The 19,673-nt window shown below is 42.1% G+C and overlaps 1 protein-coding gene across 6 annotated transcripts in view; it reads left to right on the top strand.

Moving 5' to 3' along the window:
• Positions 1 to 19,673, top strand: part of ankfn1b (ankyrin repeat and fibronectin type III domain containing 1b) — a 101,673-nt gene that overhangs the window by 10,953 nt on the left and 71,047 nt on the right. For 4 of the 6 annotated variants that reach the window (XM_088284685.1, XM_088284682.1, XM_088284683.1 and 1 more), the window contains 2 exons: positions 8,954 to 9,132; positions 11,379 to 11,608. In XM_088284685.1, coding sequence (XP_088140811.1) covers positions 8,954 to 9,132; positions 11,379 to 11,608 — 409 coding nt within the window. Of the gene's footprint in view, positions 1 to 1,713; positions 2,273 to 8,953; positions 9,133 to 11,378; positions 11,609 to 19,673 lie in introns of those variants that run through there. The other 2 variants (XM_088284687.1, XM_088284684.1) reach the window with 2 other exon arrangements.

Raw genomic sequence — 19,673 nt, 5'->3', positions numbered from 1 at the left:
GTGATTGCTTTCAAATTACTGCGGTGCAATAATCGGACTTAATCTTCCGTTTCATCTCATCTTGGAGTCCCTTGTCCATCTTTCATCACACCCCTTCCACGCGGGCGGTGCGCTCATAATATGGCTATGCGCGGTGCACTCTATAATCAGGTCGCTTTACCTCTGAGATGGATGGCCAAGATGGGGGTGGTCTGGAGCAAATCACGTCAAGAGGCGCAGGTAATGAATCTGCAGAGAGAGAAGCTAATCGATAAGCTGAACTCCCGCTGAAGCCTACAATAGGGGCTCCATGCACCGCAGTCTACTGACGCGGATGTGCGAAGAAAAGTCAGCATCTGTGTCACGGTTGAGCAATTGTGATTTTAAAACGAACAAATTGGACTGTTTATCAAAAAGAAAATACACACAGAATGATTCCATTTTTATTATGCTTACATTTGACACTTGGACTCCTTTTTTTTTATTGACGGGTGTAGATTAGATCATTTCAAAGCTACCCTGCTGCTGTTAGAAGAAAATTGGAGAGGGAGAGTGACAAGGTGAGTAGAAATAGGAGGGGGGGGGGACGAGACACGGAAGTAGCAAGGCTGGAATAATGACATTGTGAAGGACAACAATGAGACTTGTGTCTCTGACTGGAAGTGACGACGCTAATTAGCTGTTCATTAGGAGCTCTCCTCGTCTGTGCCTCGCGTCCTAAACGTCTCACCATTGCTCTCTTCGCTATCATATCATATTGATCGTGATTATTGTGTCCATATTTCTAGAAATCGACATTCATGTAGACATACGTTTTCTTAGACTTGTCTTATAGTTCAATGAAAACAAACATCTCTTTAAAGTTTACGACGGCAAAAAGTTTTCGAATAGTTGTGAGTTGTAGTAGACTGACTTTTATTAAAAATTTCTGTAAAGTTTTTTTGCCTTACTTTCCTCTGCTCATGGGACCTCTCTTGTAGTGCGTGTGACACGAGGTGAAAAAGCAAACAGGTAGCTTACTGCTGATTGGCTGCTACCCACTGCACAAGGAAACAATCAGATGGTGTTGTGGGCTGGCCGATCTGCTTCTGCAGGCGGGGCCACCAGCACAGCAGAGAGAGTAAGAAGTGTGCTCCAAAATAAACCATCTTTTAATTTATCGGCCTTAAAAGTTATTAAAAAGGTCGGTGCCCGATTATCAGCAAAATGCCAAATATCGGCCCCGATAACTCATTCACTGCCAGCACAGGTAAAATGAAAGTACGTCTATATCCGTCAATGGTAGCGAATGAGATAACTGGCCCGGGTGATAATCGGTCTATCACTCGTCTAGAGCAACCCAGAATCCCTCCAGCAAGCTTCTTCGACAGATGTCTAGTGGCAAGCGCTGCGGTCATGCATTTGTTGCTCATGAAGAGAACAAGCAAGACTGCACAACTGGTGGTGGGGTTAGCGGCGGGGGGGGGGGGGGGGTGAGAAGTGTTGGTGGAGCAGGTTCACCTCAGGCGTTGTGCAAAATCTATGCACACGGACCATCGTGTGAGACAGCGCTATGACTTCGCCGATTGGTTGAGGCTGCGCGTGTGCTCATCAAGAGTGCAGTGTGAAAGAATCTTAGACAAGAAAAACAAGAGAGGGAGAGAGGTGAAGAGAAGGGGGGGGGTGGAGAGGGTGGGGAGGGTTAGATGGGGCTTGCGGACAAGCATCATAGCAGCTCGCCTTTATTCCGCCACACGAGGGACAACTGCTGATCCGTCACCTCCCTCCTGTCTTTCTCTGTCTGGATTTTTCTCCCTTCTCTCGTCCTCCTCCTCAGGGGGGCACTGCTCCTGCCATGTCGATTCGTAGACACTTACAAATGTTACTATTTTGAGAGATTGGCTGTGCGCGGGGTAGCAAATGAGAGCGAGCGAGAGAGAGACAGTGGAGATTTGCTCTTTCGATTTATTTATTTATTTTTTCCCTTCATTTTTCTGTTCATTGGCTGCTTTGCGTAAGAGGCTGATGGCGCAAGAGGCAGACTCAAACTCGCAGCCGATGTCGAGCCGTGCCACAGCATCCGGGTCCGAGTGAGCGCAGACGCGGAGTCCACAGGTTGGTGAAGCAGCTTTGCAGAACGGGACCAGAAAGCCCCCTCTCAAAAAGAGCGTTTAGGCAAGCCGTGGAAAGGAACCATGGCGACTTTCGGGAAACTCACAGAATACTTTAATCGGCGTAAGTCTCGGGAGGAGCTGCGGGTTGGCAGGAGCTCGCGGCGGAGTGGCAGCTACTGCTGTACGGTGGCTGAGGCCAGGTAACCCGTCAACATGCATGCATTTAACATTCCATCCATCCATTTTTTAAATTTTTTTATACGGCTTCTTCTGTTTTTGTGGAACGAGGCTGGGTACACCCTGGACTGGTCGCCTGTCCATTACACAAACGACCGTCCACCGTCACATTCACCTAACATGCATGTTGTATGAACATGTGACTCGAACCCTGAACATCAGTACTGTGAGGCAGATGTTTCGTCGATTATTTCTACTGTAAAATCTCCAGGCGCTGTCCAGCCAATTCAGGTTTTTATTGCCAGCTATCAAAGCTCACTGATCTCAAATTCAAAAGGGGGAAAAAAATTGCATTAGGCGTGTGCATCCTTCCGATCAATGTCGATTGGATGTGGGGTGCGATATGATTCACGGACGGTTCGTTTTAATGTGGAACGGTGCAGTTTGGTTCAGTGGGATTATGCCAAAGCAAAGGTTAACTTGTTTTAAGAATAGCGATATTGGGAGTCATTATGTTATCTTTTACAGGATGAACTCTTGATTTTTGGGGCGAGTTATATTTTTCAGGTTTGTATCAATATGGTGTCGTGATATCAACATGTATCCTATTGTAATCCTTACATTTCAATATTAAGAAGTTTAAAAAAAAATAAAAAATATTTTCTGCACAAGTTGGAAAGTATATATATTTTAAAAAATTGATGCTTGGTTATATTTGATGTATTATTTTCATTTTCCAGTTTACAGGGTGTCCCAAAATATCAACTCATTACTCCTAAAATGTGCCCAAGACTGTTTTCATTTGTGCCAATAAATGATTCATCCCCCTCCGATTACCATAAATCTTATTTTCTTTAATTGCAATCAGTCATTTATGTGGATACAAACATAAATCAGCGCGATGGCCAGTTCAAGTGTTTTTTCGGGACACCTTGTAGTCGTGGTTGCATAATTGCTGTGTCATGCTATTCAAAGTGGCAATACAAAGCAATAATACGATTGCAATTCTTCCTATGTATTGATCGTCACGCAGCCGTGTAGGATTCTGTCATTATCTTTGGGGAAATATTCCTGACTTTAGTGGTTTGTCAGGTATAAATCTGTTTGTACACACGTGCGTTCACGTGTGAGAGCAGGCTGTGTGTTACATAAGTGTGGAGGTGCGCTGGATGTGTGCTGTCATCCATGTTGCAGGCTTCCGGCTACTATGGATTCTTCCCACTGATGCTCAGTGGAAGGGTGGATGTTTTGTTTTTCTTTCCCCCCCCCATCAATATTTCGATAAAAATAGAGGAGCCTTTCCGAGCACAGTCGCTTGAAGACATGCTGTCACACATCTTGTGGTCCCACGCACTCACTGTGTCCTCTTCACTGTCGGCTTCAGCGTTGAAATCAGCCTTAACTTTGTAATGCCGTGGAATGCTTCCGGTAAAATGACTACGGATGATAAATAGTTACTAGAAAACAACCGTGAACCATTTCAGTATTTCTGAATAATCTCATCATCTAAGTCATTTTGGGATGTGAATTGCTCTTTTGATGTCGTGCCTCGGCAATACTTTTACTTTGTCAGTGATGGCAATACGTCCAGGCCCTGTAGGGGCAAAGCAGACCCAAACCACAATGTTAAAAAAAAAAAAAAAAAAAAAGCTTTTGAGAAAATTAAGAGCATGCCTCCTCTGAACAGATAGCGACCAGATGCAGATTTGGCAAATATTGAATTCTCCTATCGCTCACTCACAGTACAAGTTTGAACGTGGGCGGGCATCATAACAAACGCCGCATCCCTCTCATGCGTGTAGTCTCTTTTGTGTCTGTCCGTCTGTCTCTCCCACACACTGTCTCGGTCTCACACCTCCCTCCGCCTCTTTCTTAGCTTGGCCCTGTGACGTTCCCTCCTCTCACTTTAACTTTTATTATTCTCTTTCTGTCGCTACCGTTCGAGGTTGTGCCTTTGACAGGCGTCACTGAGCAGCCATTAGGAATCGAGGGTAGCGCTCCTTTTTTTTTTTTTCTAATTCTGTTTGAAGAGGCTTTCTGTTGTTAATGAGAAGTAGGGGGTCTTTTATTAGAAACACCTTCAGGGTTTGTTTTTTTTTTTTGTATCTTTTTATGAATGTAATTTTACTGAACAAAAGAGGTGGACTATCTAATTTACACCTTAAAAAAAAACAGATACTTGTGGCCTTCATGGAATAAAAGCACTAAGTGCGCCCTGTCTGGAACACAGCCATAATAAATGGGGACAAGTTGTTCAGTGCATAATGAATCATAAGCGATGTTTAATCAAAAAGGGCCGAGCGTGCACGCTTGCTCCTGCCTGTCCGCTCGGCTGCTCAAAGTAGCTTTTTAATTCTCAATTTGGGAACTGTCAAACAGGAAATGATCCGTTTTGTGAAGCTCACATGATGCTTATTTACGAGAGTGGGAATGGAATGGACTCACGATTTGTCACGCAGACTTATATTTTGCACTTCTTGCAAGTCAAGTGTTCTCACAAATATTTTGTCGGTTTTACGACGTTACACTTGTAACTGCTCTATTTTTAGAGCAACATCAAAGTCAACCTTGAGCTGCTCACTTCATGAAAAGGGCGAGTGTTGCCACGTCCCGCTGCGCAAATAGAGTCACACGCTTTGTCATTTCCAGACAGAAGTAAATAAAAATTCGCTCAGCTTGGTCAGGGTCTGAATATTTTTTGGGTTTAGCTGGATGCTATTTTCAGCACCGTGGACAGTTATCACCCCAGATTGAGACGTCCTTGAGCTCAATTGTGAGGAAAAACAAGCCTCTGTACTTCAAAAGAGTGAAACACCGATGATACAACGAACGGTTCAAAGCTCCAACGGGAGGATTTGTTACCGGGCCGTAATTGGGTGAGTTAGATTCCGTTTCCAGGTTTTAAATTTGTGCACACACTTAAACCTCCTCATGCGGAAATGTGAGCAAAAGCACATTGGAGCTGGCAGCGGAAAAAGGCGATTGAAGCAAAGTCTTTTAAAGCCTCTTCGCTGTCAGCCAAGTGCCGAGCGAGATAGAGAGAAGGAAACCACAAAAAAAAAAAAAAAGGGCTACAGGGCAAATGTTCAAAAGCTGATCGTTCCCCGGCATCTCCAATCGACGCATCATCCTCTTCGTCTGTGCGTTTTAGCGCACAATGGCCTCGATAATGCACTGCAAAAACAGAGCTTGACAAAAGAGTGATGAAATGAGGAATATACAGCCGTCCCTGAGACGAGAGTGCTCCGACTTTTGCTTCTCTAGATATGAGCCGGCTTGGGTGCTCTATGGGAAGTGAACTCAACTGACTTCACGACAAGCATTTCAGCTTTTCACCGAGCCCCGATAATGAATGGTTGGATTTTTAGTAGTTGTGAAAGTCTTCTTTGTTTATGTATATGACTGTCTTATACTGCCCCTCAGTGGCCAACCTGTGCACACCGGGGTTCCCAATCAATTCATTGTGATGCACTATATATTTTTTTTTTTTTGCTCACTCAATTTGGGTGGTATGATGACTATTTCATGGATATACTTATTTATGGAGTTTTATTGCTTTCATCGATTGAGGAAAAAATTTAGTTATTTATAAAGTACATTTAGATGCTCTGTTTTGCAGTACACGCAATCTATAGCTTTTACTGTAATTAACGATTTTTTGTAGTTGTCTGTACCTATATTATTTTTTTTTGGAATAAATATCTTGGTAGCGCTGCTTCCGGATTTGGCTGTTTAAAATGTGTTTAATGTTATATACGGACAACTTCAGAACTTTCCTTTAACCTCCTATCTCCCTCACCCCCTGTTTCCTTTCCTTCCCCCTTGTTTTGTCGCTTAGCAACAAGTTTGTTGCATGAGTGAGATTCCAAATTGTCTTTGGCCGGGGCCATCATGATGTGCCGTTTGAGGGGTTTACAACTGCATGGCTGTGTGTGTGGGTGTGTGTGTGAGGGGGGGGGCGTGTGTGTGTGTGCGTGCGTGTGTGCGCGCGCGCGTGTTGTTTACCTGTTGGCGCCTGTCTTGTTTCATCTTGCGCATGCTGTGTGTCTGCTTCAGGCAAATGCTGTCTCATGTTTAATTTGCCAAGAAAGTGGGTCTGAAAGTGGGGTACCCGACCGCCAATCCTTTGCAGTAAATCGTTGCATCATTTTAAAAACAGACCAATCACTTTTTTTTTTTTTTTGTTACTCTTTCTCCTTGATATACATTTTCTGTTCATTCTGGTATATGCACATTGGCCACATGGGGGCAGTATAAAAACAGACATGGGGATATACAGTAATGTACTGAAGGGTCAGCTTCTCTCTCTTCTTCTCAATACGTCTGTAATATTGGTCATTCCTCTCAAGGAAAAAGAATACATGCTGACTTCTCAGTGTCCATTTATGTCTCTCATGTCCCAGTCCAAATATTCAACACCCACCTGTTCTGTCAGTGTGCAGTTGACTTATTGACTGGAGGCACATGTCAGGACTTAGCTGTGGATGTGCTGACATCAGTTTAGCGGATAAACCAGACTTGGTGAATGCAATTTGCGTCCGAGAGGTTATCTGAGACTTTACCCAAGAGGACTGCGCTACTCTTGCAGCCTCATTAATGCTGACGAGCAATTGTTGACTAGTATCTTCTCAAGGCACAATCAAGCATTTAATTCTCTAATTCACTTAATTCTCTGTTCTCACTGTTCTAATGTTGTGTAATTGTCTGCTGTTATGTCGGATGACTTTGAGAGCCTTAGTTAAATATGCTTGTTTGTATATGAGATTATGTTCTTAGTAGGAATGCGCGCATGGTAATCTCTCATATTCATAATTCGGCTACACTGTATTATAAAAAAACAATAAAAGAAATTTATTTGCTTGGGCGATGGCAGTTATTATATAAATTATCATATTGACATTTATGGCAACGATGTTACTTAACTCAACAAAGCAAACAAGTCTTTTGTACCAGAACAATTCCTAGAGTTGTTTTTACTTATATCTTTGAGGAGGTGGACTATTAGTTCTTTAAATTCTTTGTTGGAAAATACAATTTAAGACAATTTGCACATTAGCAATACTTAAAAAAAAAAAATATATATTTAAAAAAAAATATATATTAAATTGTCTAATCTTGAAATTTTTGAGTTAACCCAACTTTTTTTTTTTTTTTAAATAAAAATCCACTTAATTACATTCCTGGTGCACTTTCTGAAACAGTCTAAAATGCCACCAGATGGGACTAGTTTTTCCAACTAGCCCCACCCAAAAAAATGCAAGGTGTTTTTTTAAATATGTATTTATTTATTTATTTATTTAACAGGGTGGTTTGTTGTCATCTACATTGCACTGCCCTGTAGTTTTTTTTTTTTTTTTTTTTTTTTTGGTGGTCCTAACTAAACAATCATCAAACGATCAAAACATCGCTTCCCTCTTTTTGTGCTCTGCGGAGGTAATAAACCGTATGGTCGGTCCAGGCAATCTTGCAAATAAAAAGCGACAAATTGCTACTGTTCCTTGAAGAACACAGCTTGTGTGTAATTGCCCCATTCTCAGTCAACGTTGTCGCCGCAACAGTGTGCCGTTCAGTCTGCCGTTGGAAATGCTGACCACGTTTCATTGAATTTGATCACATCACGCCGGTGCCCGGAGAGGAGGGGGTGGTTTGGGTGCAGTGACTCAGGGTTATCTCGATTCATTTCATTTCGGGTCGTACTGCGGTCATAGCTTTTATTGAGAGAATGGTCATCCACTTGAAGTTATAAGAGTATTGAATTTATTAGATTTTTTTTTTTATTCATGTCGCGCTGCTAGGTCATGCAATATGCTGGATCTGTATGTTTTTTTTGTGATTTTATTTATTTATTTTTTAAATGCCGGAGCAGTTTTACTTGGCAGCAGGCCAGTTTCATTTACTCCATTTGTGGTCATTCTTATTGTGATGGCTATTTATTGGAAATGCAGTCGGACAGAACGAGGTTTGAGAGGGGACACACTGAGAGAACATACCCCAAAAAACAATCACGGAGCACAATAACAGCATAAAATGTTATACAGTAATAGACACCGAAAATACACACGTATTTAACGCCCCCTAAAAATATTTACAATTAATGTTAATTACTAGTTAATTCACTAGTAATTACACAAACTACATAATGACAATGACATGAGACTCGAGTTGAATTCTATCTATTATGCGGACTCGGAAGGAAAGAACAAGTAGTATATGTGACGGGACAGGACGACTTAAAAACACCAATTAGCTATTTTACATCCATGCCACGTCCTGCCAATCATATTGAGATTATTCGACGCCGTTATAGCTGAAAAAGCACTTGTCGGTGCTGTGCTTGTGCCTATTGATTGGCTTCCCACTGGGGAGTTTTGTGGCATCAACCACCATAAAAGAAAACCAATTTCTGCTGCTTGTTTTCCTAAATGGCCCCCGACTTGATTATGCCGAGGTGGAAGTAATTTCACGATTGATCTGTACAACTGCTCTCTTGTTGCTCCTTCACAGTAAACTGGCTTTGCATGTGTGGGTGTTTTTGCCAACATGTGTGCAGCGGCTTGGTAATCATTCGTTTGGGAGACGTGAACGGACATTTGACGTCATGCGCATGAGCTAAAATAAGCCAGAACGAAAGCCGTACATTTAGTTTCTTGCGAGGTCATTATTTGGAAACCGAACGACAATCTGATTGCTCTTTTCCCCACCAGGTCACTGGAAAGGAAGTTGCAGAGACCCATCCTGGCCAAGTCCCGCACCCTACCCAGCATCCCCCAGTCCCCGCGAGTCTCCAGAGTCCATCACTCGGATCTCATCGGCGGAAGTCCTCCTCGCAGAAAGAACCCATCCGCTGCCAGCAGTCCAAAAGCCTGCACGCTGCCACCTGCAGGTGAGAGCAGTGAGTGCAAAAGCACATTTGGAATACAGTTCCCTGCTGAAGCAGCGCGAGAAGCTGTATCGGTTGGCCTGAATAAGAAATCGCCCTTTAGCATTTTGGAATACAGGCATATTGTAACGACTAAACTAACATCATCGTCAAGATTGCATCAGATGGCGCCTGCGTTAAAGGGAAGTCGCTAACGCACACACACAACACGAAACAAAGTATTTTTTTTATCAATTTGAAATCCGTTAACATTTTCTTAGATAATTTGCTGCAGCAACCCTTGAATATTCCAAAATAAAAAAAAAAATGTTTGAATGTGAAGCAGATGGCCTTTTAAGGCGTGCACAGCCTTTGCTGAGGGAAAAACTTGTTCGCATATGTGTTTATTTGTTCGAAACAGCCTGATGTAATCCACCCTAAATCTCTCCCACACACAATTTTCCTTGCTCATCACAATTCTTCTCTTTGAAGACAAAAATATCAATAGTAGAAGCGTGTGTCCATTACGACTCAAATTCAATGCTGCTTAACTATGCTGCTTTGGAAAAGGACCCACATTGTGATGCCTGTTTACGTGGGAGTTTGATATTGGCAGATCGTCCCCCAACACCAGCCGCTGCTAGTTTGTCACAACTGACTTATTGGGTTTGATCCCAGTGCCTCGTAATGAATTAGAATTGGCACATTACCGCAGTTGGGATACAGGAAATAACTGTCACGTCCTCGCTTATTTGTGATGTTTAATGAAAGAGAGGCTTGCATAGGAGGCGGCTTCCCCTTTCTGACTCTTCAGTTTGTTCTTCAGTCAGCTTTTCGCAGAGTAAAATAAGAAATAGAAATAAGTTAAATAAGTCATTTTTCACTTGATAAGGGAGATGAAATGCGCTCTATAAATCAAGTTGTATTGTATAAATGCAATGCGTACCAATAACAGCAAGCGCCAACGCACCAACACTACATGCTGCTTTGACGCCCACATCACTCACCTGCCCAGGCTCAACCCATACATTCAAAAGTCACAGATACTACAGTACAGCGCCACCATGGGGTTTTATTATTATTATTATTATTATTATTATTAATTATTATTATTACTTATTACTCGTATTTTATGGTCCAGACCCATCAGTGTGTATGCCCCCCCCCTGCCCTGCCACTGCTGCTGCTGCTGCAGCTCCGTTGCAAATATCAAAATCGAGAGACTTAACGTGGCCCCTTGTTGCCTAGCAACCTCTGTCATTGACCGTAATGCTGCGCGCTTCTGTCTACCCTTCTTGCTCATTAGCTTTCTGTGTGTGCTCAAAGTTTTTTTTTTTTACATTTTTTTTTAATGTGTGCGTCAATGCCAACACTGGCAGACACTTGGTGAAGCCAACTTATGCGGACATGATGACGCAAGTCAGTTTCATTTGGATTAGGTTCTTCCAACAGTCTCTGCCTTTGATGCCCCAAAACTGTGCCGAAATTATTATTTTTTTTTTCACTAGAAATAGTTTATCTTTGTTCACCCGTCTATGCCAGTGATGTATACTGACAGGCAAGTTACGATGAAATTGTGCGTTGCCACTCATAGAACACAACAGCTTTGTGCTAAACTTCACAGGCCCAAATTTCATACAAATTGGTGAGTAAATATTATTTTTCTATGATTGCAACACGCATTTACAGCATCCCATTCGACACGCATCAATCTCTTTAAGTCTCTTGGTAGCGTGCGATGTGTGTGCGCCGTTGCTGATGCCACGCTGTCAAGATTTGTGGCAAGCATCAAGATGGAGAGTGATGGAAGTCGCGTGTGATTAGCACATTGTGACAGCGAGCGAGTGTGAACGCTTGTCGCTGGAAGACAAAGCCGCCGCAAATGTGTTACTTCCTGCCTCCCGATTTCTTAAACGGCAATTTTCATTCAGTGCGTGGACTCAACCGACCTGCAGTTGACAGATTTTTTTTTCGTTGCTTAGCGTTTTTTTCTTTAATGTCTACATTTTTTTTTTGCAGTCAATTATTTATTTATTCCCCCCCCCCCACTATGTGCAGCAGGGCTCGGTCCCTGTCCTCTCCACGAAGAGCAGCGGATTACCGCATTGTTAATCTTTCATGAGAAAATATTTTCTGGAGAGGTGCAGCGTGAGCCAGAAAAGAACCCCTTGAATTTTGCTGCACATCCCGTTAAATGTGGCAACATCGCAAAGGAGGCCCTTTCTCACAGTGAATTATGCATGACTCTTTCCTTTTATTTTTTTTCCCAGGCGAACTGTGGCGCTTGGAGGATGACATGGAGGCTGAAGACGAGCCAGAGCGAGGGGAAGCCAGACCTCGCTCCCAGTCGCCCTTTTCTCACTTCCGGGCACGCGCCGCATACCTCCGTAAAAGCATCTCCGCCGACGACCACCTGGACATGAACTGCGACTACAGCTCGGGGACTGCAGTGGACGACAAGCCCGCCCGCAGCAGTAAGGCCAAGCTGAAACGCAAATTTGTGAGTTTGACAACTCCCGTTCATATTTTATGAGATTTAATGACTTGCTGAAGTGTTTTGAATCCACAAGCCAAGCCGGGTTGACTTGGAGATGTTTTTTTATCATTCCGATTGAAATCATTCTGACCGAAGATCTCCGGTCACCTGATTACATGCGTCATGAGCCATTCCGATCTGCCGTTTTCGTGCGCCACACCTAGCTCTGGATTTACGTTGTGATTCCGAATGAAAACCCGTTTGCATTCTCCCATTTTATTCCCATTGAGGTGTTATTATGGGGCATTTTCATTCCATTTAGTCATTGGAATACAAGGATTCCTGTAAACCCGGTTTTTGTTTTGTGCTTTCAGTTGCTAAGTAGCTAGATTAAATTCAAAGCGTTCTGTTGTTCTGAGTGTGACTACAAAGATGAGAAATTAAAAATTTACAGAGCAATGACCCAAAAAAAAAAACAACTGGCACCCCACATAAATGTCAAAAATGATCAATGCAATTGTTTAAAGTATAAATATACCACAATCAGTGATCCTGAAACATTTTAATATCATTTAAAATAAAGCTCCTCCTCTGCCTTTCCCAGTCAAGATGTATTCAACAATTACTACTTTCCTCATAGCCAGAAATCTGGCGCCATCTTGTGGCAAGTTGGGGTTTCATAAAAGGAGCACAAAAATACGCTCGTCGCACGAAACAACTGTCACGGGAAGAAACTGGATATGCAAGGGCCGTTCAATGAAAAGTTTAGTTACAATAGCTTATTGTTGTGCGTTGAGTTTCACAATTTTACAAAATAACGGACTTGGAAAAAAAATACACAGTAAATAAGACAAAACATGCAGTCGGTCATGCATTATTATTATCATTACAAATCAAGACAATCAATGAAAATATTACTATAATACTTAAATATTGAGATTAAAATCAAACATTGGAATACCCTACTAGTACTATTACTGCTGATAATAATATTTTTACATTTTTTATTTTCAAAACATTTGAAATACAAACAGTAATGCGAAAATCATTCTTTGGGTGAAAATGGATTTTTCTGGCACATTTGAACCCACAAAATCATTCAACTATTTTGGCCTCATCTTCAAATAAATGCCCACGAACGGAAAATATCGGCTGTGAGTCTGTTACACAACTTTTTTTGAAACACTTTTCACACGCACAACACGAACCCAAGGCAACACCTGCTGTTACATACCAAGACATCGCATTCGTCGCTCCTCATCATCCGGTGACAGAAAAGTGCTGACGACACGCGGCTCAATTTGAGTTTGAGGTGCTTTGGTCCGCATGATTTTCACAAGGGCAACAGACTTCAAGTACACGACTGGCATTAAAGATTGACGACTTTCCTATTGTGTCGCGGTCACCGGATCAGGTAACCGAAGACCCCATTAGCAGCCCGGGCTTTGTAATTGGCTCTCCAGTGTCACAGGTGCAACTGGACCCGAGCATGGGTCGGCTGCGCTCAGGTGGGCCAACTAAGTTGTACGTGCGGCCCGCACTCAAGTTGTTGAAACGATGACTCGTCGTGAATTCATATTTTAGATGAATGCTTGGCTTCACGTTGCTGGAAGGGGAGTGCAATTTAAAGACGAGCTCCACAGCGGGAAAGGATTTGAAGGAGCTCATCAGCAGACGGGATTTTTATTAGTTCGGTGCCATGGCGGCTGTTGGCGATCTTACGAGCTGCGGCTGTTTTGGGGTGAGACTCGCACAGCTCGTATTGTATTTCTTGAGCTCGGTTTTAGGTTTTGCTGTCGAAGAGGTGTTCATTTTACGCACGTACGCGTCGGAGCAATGAATTGCAAAGAAAATTACTTAATTGGACCGCATTGAACCCCGACACCGCTACATCATGGTTCCGTATCATTTAAGATGACATTTTTGCTTAAAAATAAATGGCTTCATTTCTCTCCTTAATTTCCGCTAACAACCCAGGCTAAACTTGGCCCTTGTCAAATATACAAAGCTAGTCTTTCAGTTCAGGTCAGATCAGAAGTTCTTTCGTCTTTTATTGCATCTGTTTCGGTTTTGCAGATAACCCGTGAGCATATACTGTACAAGTAGTAGATATTGCACTCATTTTTAATTTTAGTTCCAGACACATGAGCAAACTCTGTCCTACCCCCTGACAATGCAGCTCCATCTATTTGAATTTATGGCTTCCACTTTTTCTTCCATGGTCTGATTTATGCGATCATTCAACAGAGTCTATCTCATCTCTATTGTTCATTGCTTTGCCTTTTTTTTTTTTAAGATTCAATTTATTATTACTACAAGGGGGATACTTGGAGAGCAGCCCGTCGACGTCCATCACTTTTACACCTTTTGGCACTTTCCCGCCTTGAAAATGGAAGCGACAAAAATAACTGCAGTAGAAAACAGCTGTCGTAATGCTGCAGTGTGCTGAAAGGCAGACACGGCGAATCAACAATGAGGACTAAGGCAGTGGCACATAATTAAGTAGAAACATAGAATTGTGTACTGGTGTGCAGTTAATTGGAAAATGGAGGGGACGAGAGTCGGTTAATTACCCAGTTTTCCTCCCCCAAGTGCTTAGGCGATGGATTGTGTTAAAAGTGAGAGTAAACTCCATGCATATTTCATAAATCTGCGTTTTTTTTTGTTTTTTTTTTCAATAGTCAGTCGAGGATGACTTGCCCGCTCACATCTTTTTTTTAATAACTGTGTACTGTAGCAAAGGACACACAAAGAAAGTGGAAAAAGACAATGTGATAATTAATTATTTATAATTATTATATTAATTATGCTTTTCACTTTGACAAACATTGCAAGCACAATTTATTTTCTCCATGGCTACATAGCCAATGTTGTATATTTTATAGTGGTTCTCAAATGTTTTACTCCAAGCGACACCTAAAAAAAAAAATAAATAAATACAATGGCTACCCAAGTACCGTCATCGTGAACACAATTAAATTATAACATTCAAACTACAGGACTTTTATTTTATTCATTGTGTCGCAACCCTAAAAAAAAATAAAATAATAAACATGAATTAATACCCCTGCTATGGTGAATTTAATAATTTTCCGACATTGTTTTCACTGAGTCACGCGCTGATACCACTGTTAGTACCTTCACCGCCAAATTAACACGGAAGCATCTGTCACTCGCTCTTGCCCGTGTGCAGTTAACACAGAGCCTTATAAACGTTCACGGCATGAAAAATACATCTCAATATTTAAATTGATTTTATTATTATTTTTTTTGTGCTTCTGTTGCTGCGACGTTGCGTGAGGACACTTGCGGGTGTTAACGCGCGAGCGTAAAAAGCAAGCACGCAGTATCATCGCTTGTTGATTGAACGGGTGTAAACACGCAACGCCTTAGTCACGCTTGTTTGCAGCACTTTGCTGTTTGCGCACTCTGACTCCGGTTTCGCAGATGACTCATGCAGTTTCTTTATAAAAAAGAACCAGAGAACCAGCAAATCATTTCCATTTTGCCTGATTTAACAAAAAAAAAAAACGAGCCCCACAGGAGATGCCAACAGGAGTCGTTTCTAACTCGATGATATACATCCATCCTCACACGCACGCTCCTCTCATTGGTGCCCGATTGGCCCGGTGACGTCAATGATGTTAAGCACGTCGTGGGCTGTCTGAATGGTTCACAAGATATGTCATTGTTCCCCGTGGTCGAGAGCCCACTTTGATTGGATTCATTAATTCCGTCAGCCAAACAGACTGGGTGTGATCACACATCCTGAATCCACGCTTAATAGGCAGTCAGACATCCTAAATAGATAAATGAATGATTTTGCTATCCGCCCGTTTTGCCAAAATTTGCATTATACATCACAGGACGTATTTTCACACAGGTAATACTCACCGTATTTTCCTCCTCATCACTCCTTGTACTTTGGAGCACTGATTCACATTCATGATGTAATGTGCCTTGAGAGATCATCAGGTGTGCCTCATTCGATTTTCCATTTTTACATAATTGATTTGGAAATGATAATTTATTTATTGCAAAAAATGTATCTGGGGTCCGGTGAGTGACGTGTGCGTCAGCGATTGAGCGTAGTTTACTGTGGTTATCTCGGGTTTGCCGTTCTGCACGTTGAGAGGGAAGTTTGTTCTCATCTCTCACTTCCTTGTTTTCAACCAATTACACGTCTCTCGGTGAGAAGCGACGACAAGGTCAGCTTAGTAGAGGATAACGTCTCGGCTCCAGTCGAGTCTCAATACTTGATGCCAACAAACAATTCTTTTAATAATTTAAGCTGTTGATTATTTTGTCGATGAACCCGATTTATAAAAAATTTTATTACATTTTCTTTTTAATGGGAGTAGAAAGTACACTTTTGTCTGTGACTTTTTTTATTATTTTTTTTTTGATAATCCAGAATCTGCCCTCAGCTTTTGTCAGGCTTTGATGATGATGATGATGATGATGATAATAATAATAATAATAATAATAACAATAATAATAATTAATAATACAAATAATAGTAATAATAATATAATTAGTAATATTTATGATTTTTTTCTGAAACATCCTAGCTTTAAATGACAACGCATGTACAATGTATGTATTGTGCAAAGTCGAACTAAAAATCCCAAAATGAAAATGTCTCCAAAACCTGGTGTGTGAGAAAAACAGTCAAGACATTTTTTTAAAATCTGTCAAAAACGACCTTCAGCGACACACAAAGGCATCTCCTTAAATACGCTAAGCCACTTATTTCTCTGATTACAGTCATTAAAAGTTAACCCGGTTGTTATAGCGACACACCGGCATCCAGTTAGAATAACGCTAGACGGGCTTTGCCAGGTCGGGGGTCGTGTTGAGCTTAATGGGTATGACAGTGTCGGTCCAGTTCAAGTGCACTCGTGAACTGGGCAGATGTTGGGCGGCGCAGAGTTAGCGATTCCATCAAGCTGCCAATTTCCAGCGGCCTCAATCGAAACAGGATACAGTAGTGTGGCCTCGAGGCCTTTGCAGCATTAGCGCCGTGATTACTCGGGTAATTAGCCCGACGATACGGCCCGAGCGGAACCAGCGGAAGGACAGACGGCCGATGGGAACTCCTCCGAGCTGTTTTCGTTCGTCCTTCCTTTCATTTCTTGCCTCTTTACCTCAGCGGTCTCACCGTCCCGTCGGCTTCCAGTCATTACAGCGTCGTCGTCTTTCCTCGCGGGGGTAATGGGAAGCAGGACCACAAACGATGGGTGGAAGATTCCTGCGGCTACTTGGCCAGAGACTCCCAATTAAATTTGATGAGCTCAAGTTACTTATACGGCGCGGGTGCGCGCCAAAGTACTTAAGAAAACTTTCAGCGCTGATTTAGTTCACAAATCCAGACTCAGCTGTCCAAGATCAACACGGCAGCGCTGGTGAACTGCGGATTTTCAAATTTGCATTTAGCTTATCCTTATCCACTGCGAGGAAGAGTTATGCAAGGCAATAATAAGCTTGAAATCCTTAGTTACGTTTCCAAAAAAAAAAAGCAAAATTGCATTTTAGCCGTTTTGTGTATTTGACTCAAGTTGCCAGTTGTTGTTCGAGGTTATTTTTCAAAAGTATTTATTCTTTTTTTTTTTCCCGTTGCGAATGTGGCGTAAACACGTCAGTAAGTCATAAAGAAGTTTTAATAATAAAGCAAACAAAACTGTGGATTTAACACGTCAAGTTTTCAAGTTTCATGGAACAATTTTTTTTTTTTCAAATTTCCAACTTCGTGATTGCAAAATTGTACTGCAAATTTGTTCGCCCCAAATCATATAAAACATAAGACACACAAGGCTAAATGACATACATTTCTTATAACTTCATATTATAAGTGAAGCTGTCTTCATAGATGTACCACTTAGAAATTTCCCTAAACTGTTTCTGACCTTAGCTTGACTAAATATTTTATTAGATGAAGTTTCAAATTTGGTTTCACCTGTCTGTATCTGCCAACTGTTTTCAATTCCGTTACTGGCCACACTGTGGCAGCATAGTGCCATCAAAACGGAGACCATGTGAGACGCTGGCTCTGCTCATTTCAGTGCTTGACTGTGCGTGTGCGTGTGCGTGTGCGAGTGTTTGTGTGTGAGAAGTGTTACCTGAATGGCAGTGAAGGCTTCTCTCTGGTGACTCATTCATCCTGAGTTGACTAACAGCGAGACAGCCCCCTAAGTGCCATCGGAGCCAAAGTTTGGCTGTGGATGGCCGACTGACATTCATTATCTGCCTGACTTTTACCGGAATGCACAGCGGCCGACAAAAACACACGCGCACGCAAGGGAGAAGCCAGACCTTTGGCCACTTTGTATGGCTTGAAAAAGAAGAAGAAGAAGAAGAAAAAAAAAGCAGTGGTGTATTTTATTTTTCTGCGCGCAGCATGTCTCCCCTGCTGAGACCGATTTTGAGAGTCGGGGTTGTGAACCGGTGGCTCAGCAGGATGAGACCCACATTGCGGCAGAATTGTTTTGTCGATTGGACTTATAAGCTTCTGTGTATGTGGTAGGGCTGGATGATTCTGGGAAAAAAATAATCACAATTATTTGAATGGATGAGAAATTCATGATTTAATAAACACGATTCATTCATTGATTCAAAATGTAGAATTTATTCAACTACCAAAACCTAACTTGAAACGTAAGGCGTTTTTCACAGATCAGGGAGAACGTATTGCTTTATTTATTTATTACTGATTTTGAATGATATTTTTGGGACCAATTAAGTGTAATCGGAGGATTTTGCACAGTGGTGTGGATAAATGTGCAATTTATTTAATTGCATTTTAAGCTGTTTTCATTTGGCAGCTGGCAAAACTAGTTTTTATCGCTTGTTACTGCCATCTCTAGGAATAGATTGGAACTGCATTGACCACAGTCATTTTCTGAGGATCAACTCCAAAAGTTCATGAAAAATTGCAGACCTCGTCAAATGTGGATGAATGAACTGCTATTGCTGTGATTTTAATTTGCATGGGAACATTTTCTCGTGCTACTTTGGTTGCCGTTGGCGACGGACGAAACAATGTCGACCTGCCTCCCTTTCCAGCTCTCTGTCAACGTCCGGCTTTCTGCCTCCGCTTGCAATCGTTGCTTTTACTGACATGGGAGCCCTTGCAGACGATTACAGAGTCAGGGGTTCACTAATGACAATCTTGTATAAATCCCTCCTCGTTTCCTCTTCATTAGGTAATCATCGGTTCGACGTCAGGCCAGCATTCACTTACAAATTAAGGGCACTTTCTCACTAGTACCTGGAGAAGAATTCTCCCCCCAATACGTGTGACCCTTGGAACAAAATGCGTAAAATAACGCAGCCAGTGGAGAACTGACAACATTTTGGGGTTACTCTGGGTTTAATTCCATCTTCTTGTCCAAAATAGAGCGTCCCGTAAAGAGTGAAATGTGCACTCCAGCACGCTTTGTGGAACATGCAGCCTCTCAGCAGCTGTTGGTGGCTTTTGATGAAGGGGGCTCTCGGCAAGCCCTTTTCCAAACAGAGGCCGACACACGGGGTATGCGAGGGCATGTCGCATGCCTACGAGCTCGCCGACTTAGACCCCGCGGAGCCACTTGAGCACACTCTGTCCCGTTTTAGAGGCCCTGTCTGTCGGCTCCAGCGTCACCACAAGATACCTGTTTGAACTTCAACACCCACTTCTGGATGAAGTATGGCCGGGGATCATCATCGGCTGTCTGTCGTGGCTTAGAGGAGTTCTCAAACTTTTTGGAGGCAGGGAGCCTTTAAGGAGAAATGCTTTAGAGAAGTCAGTTTAGCATAAAGCTGGTAAACAATGCAAAACGCCATAGACAGGCTAACCAGTAGCATCTAAGTGGATTATTTTAATATAAACGGTCCATCAACGCGTAGAAAAATAATACAAAAAAAAACAATACTCACAGGCATATATTCGTTATACTCTGAAAATCAAATTACACGTTTTTAGTCTCTAAAAAAAATATAACTTTTACAGTATTAAAAATGTATGTAAACCTGTTTTATGTGATGATTTCTAATAATCATATCAGAATTAATTGGCCCAAAGCTAAGGTTCATCTTGTTAGTTTTATTGTCA

This window comes from Idiotropiscis lumnitzeri, chromosome 20 (assembly GCF_059441095.1).
Source record: "Idiotropiscis lumnitzeri isolate Australia: NSW breed Sydney's pygmy pipehorse chromosome 20, RoL_Ilum_1.0, whole genome shotgun sequence".
Lineage (NCBI taxonomy): Eukaryota > Metazoa > Chordata > Actinopteri > Syngnathiformes > Syngnathidae > Idiotropiscis > Idiotropiscis lumnitzeri.
This window is presented reverse-complemented; position numbering and strand designations above follow the sequence as displayed.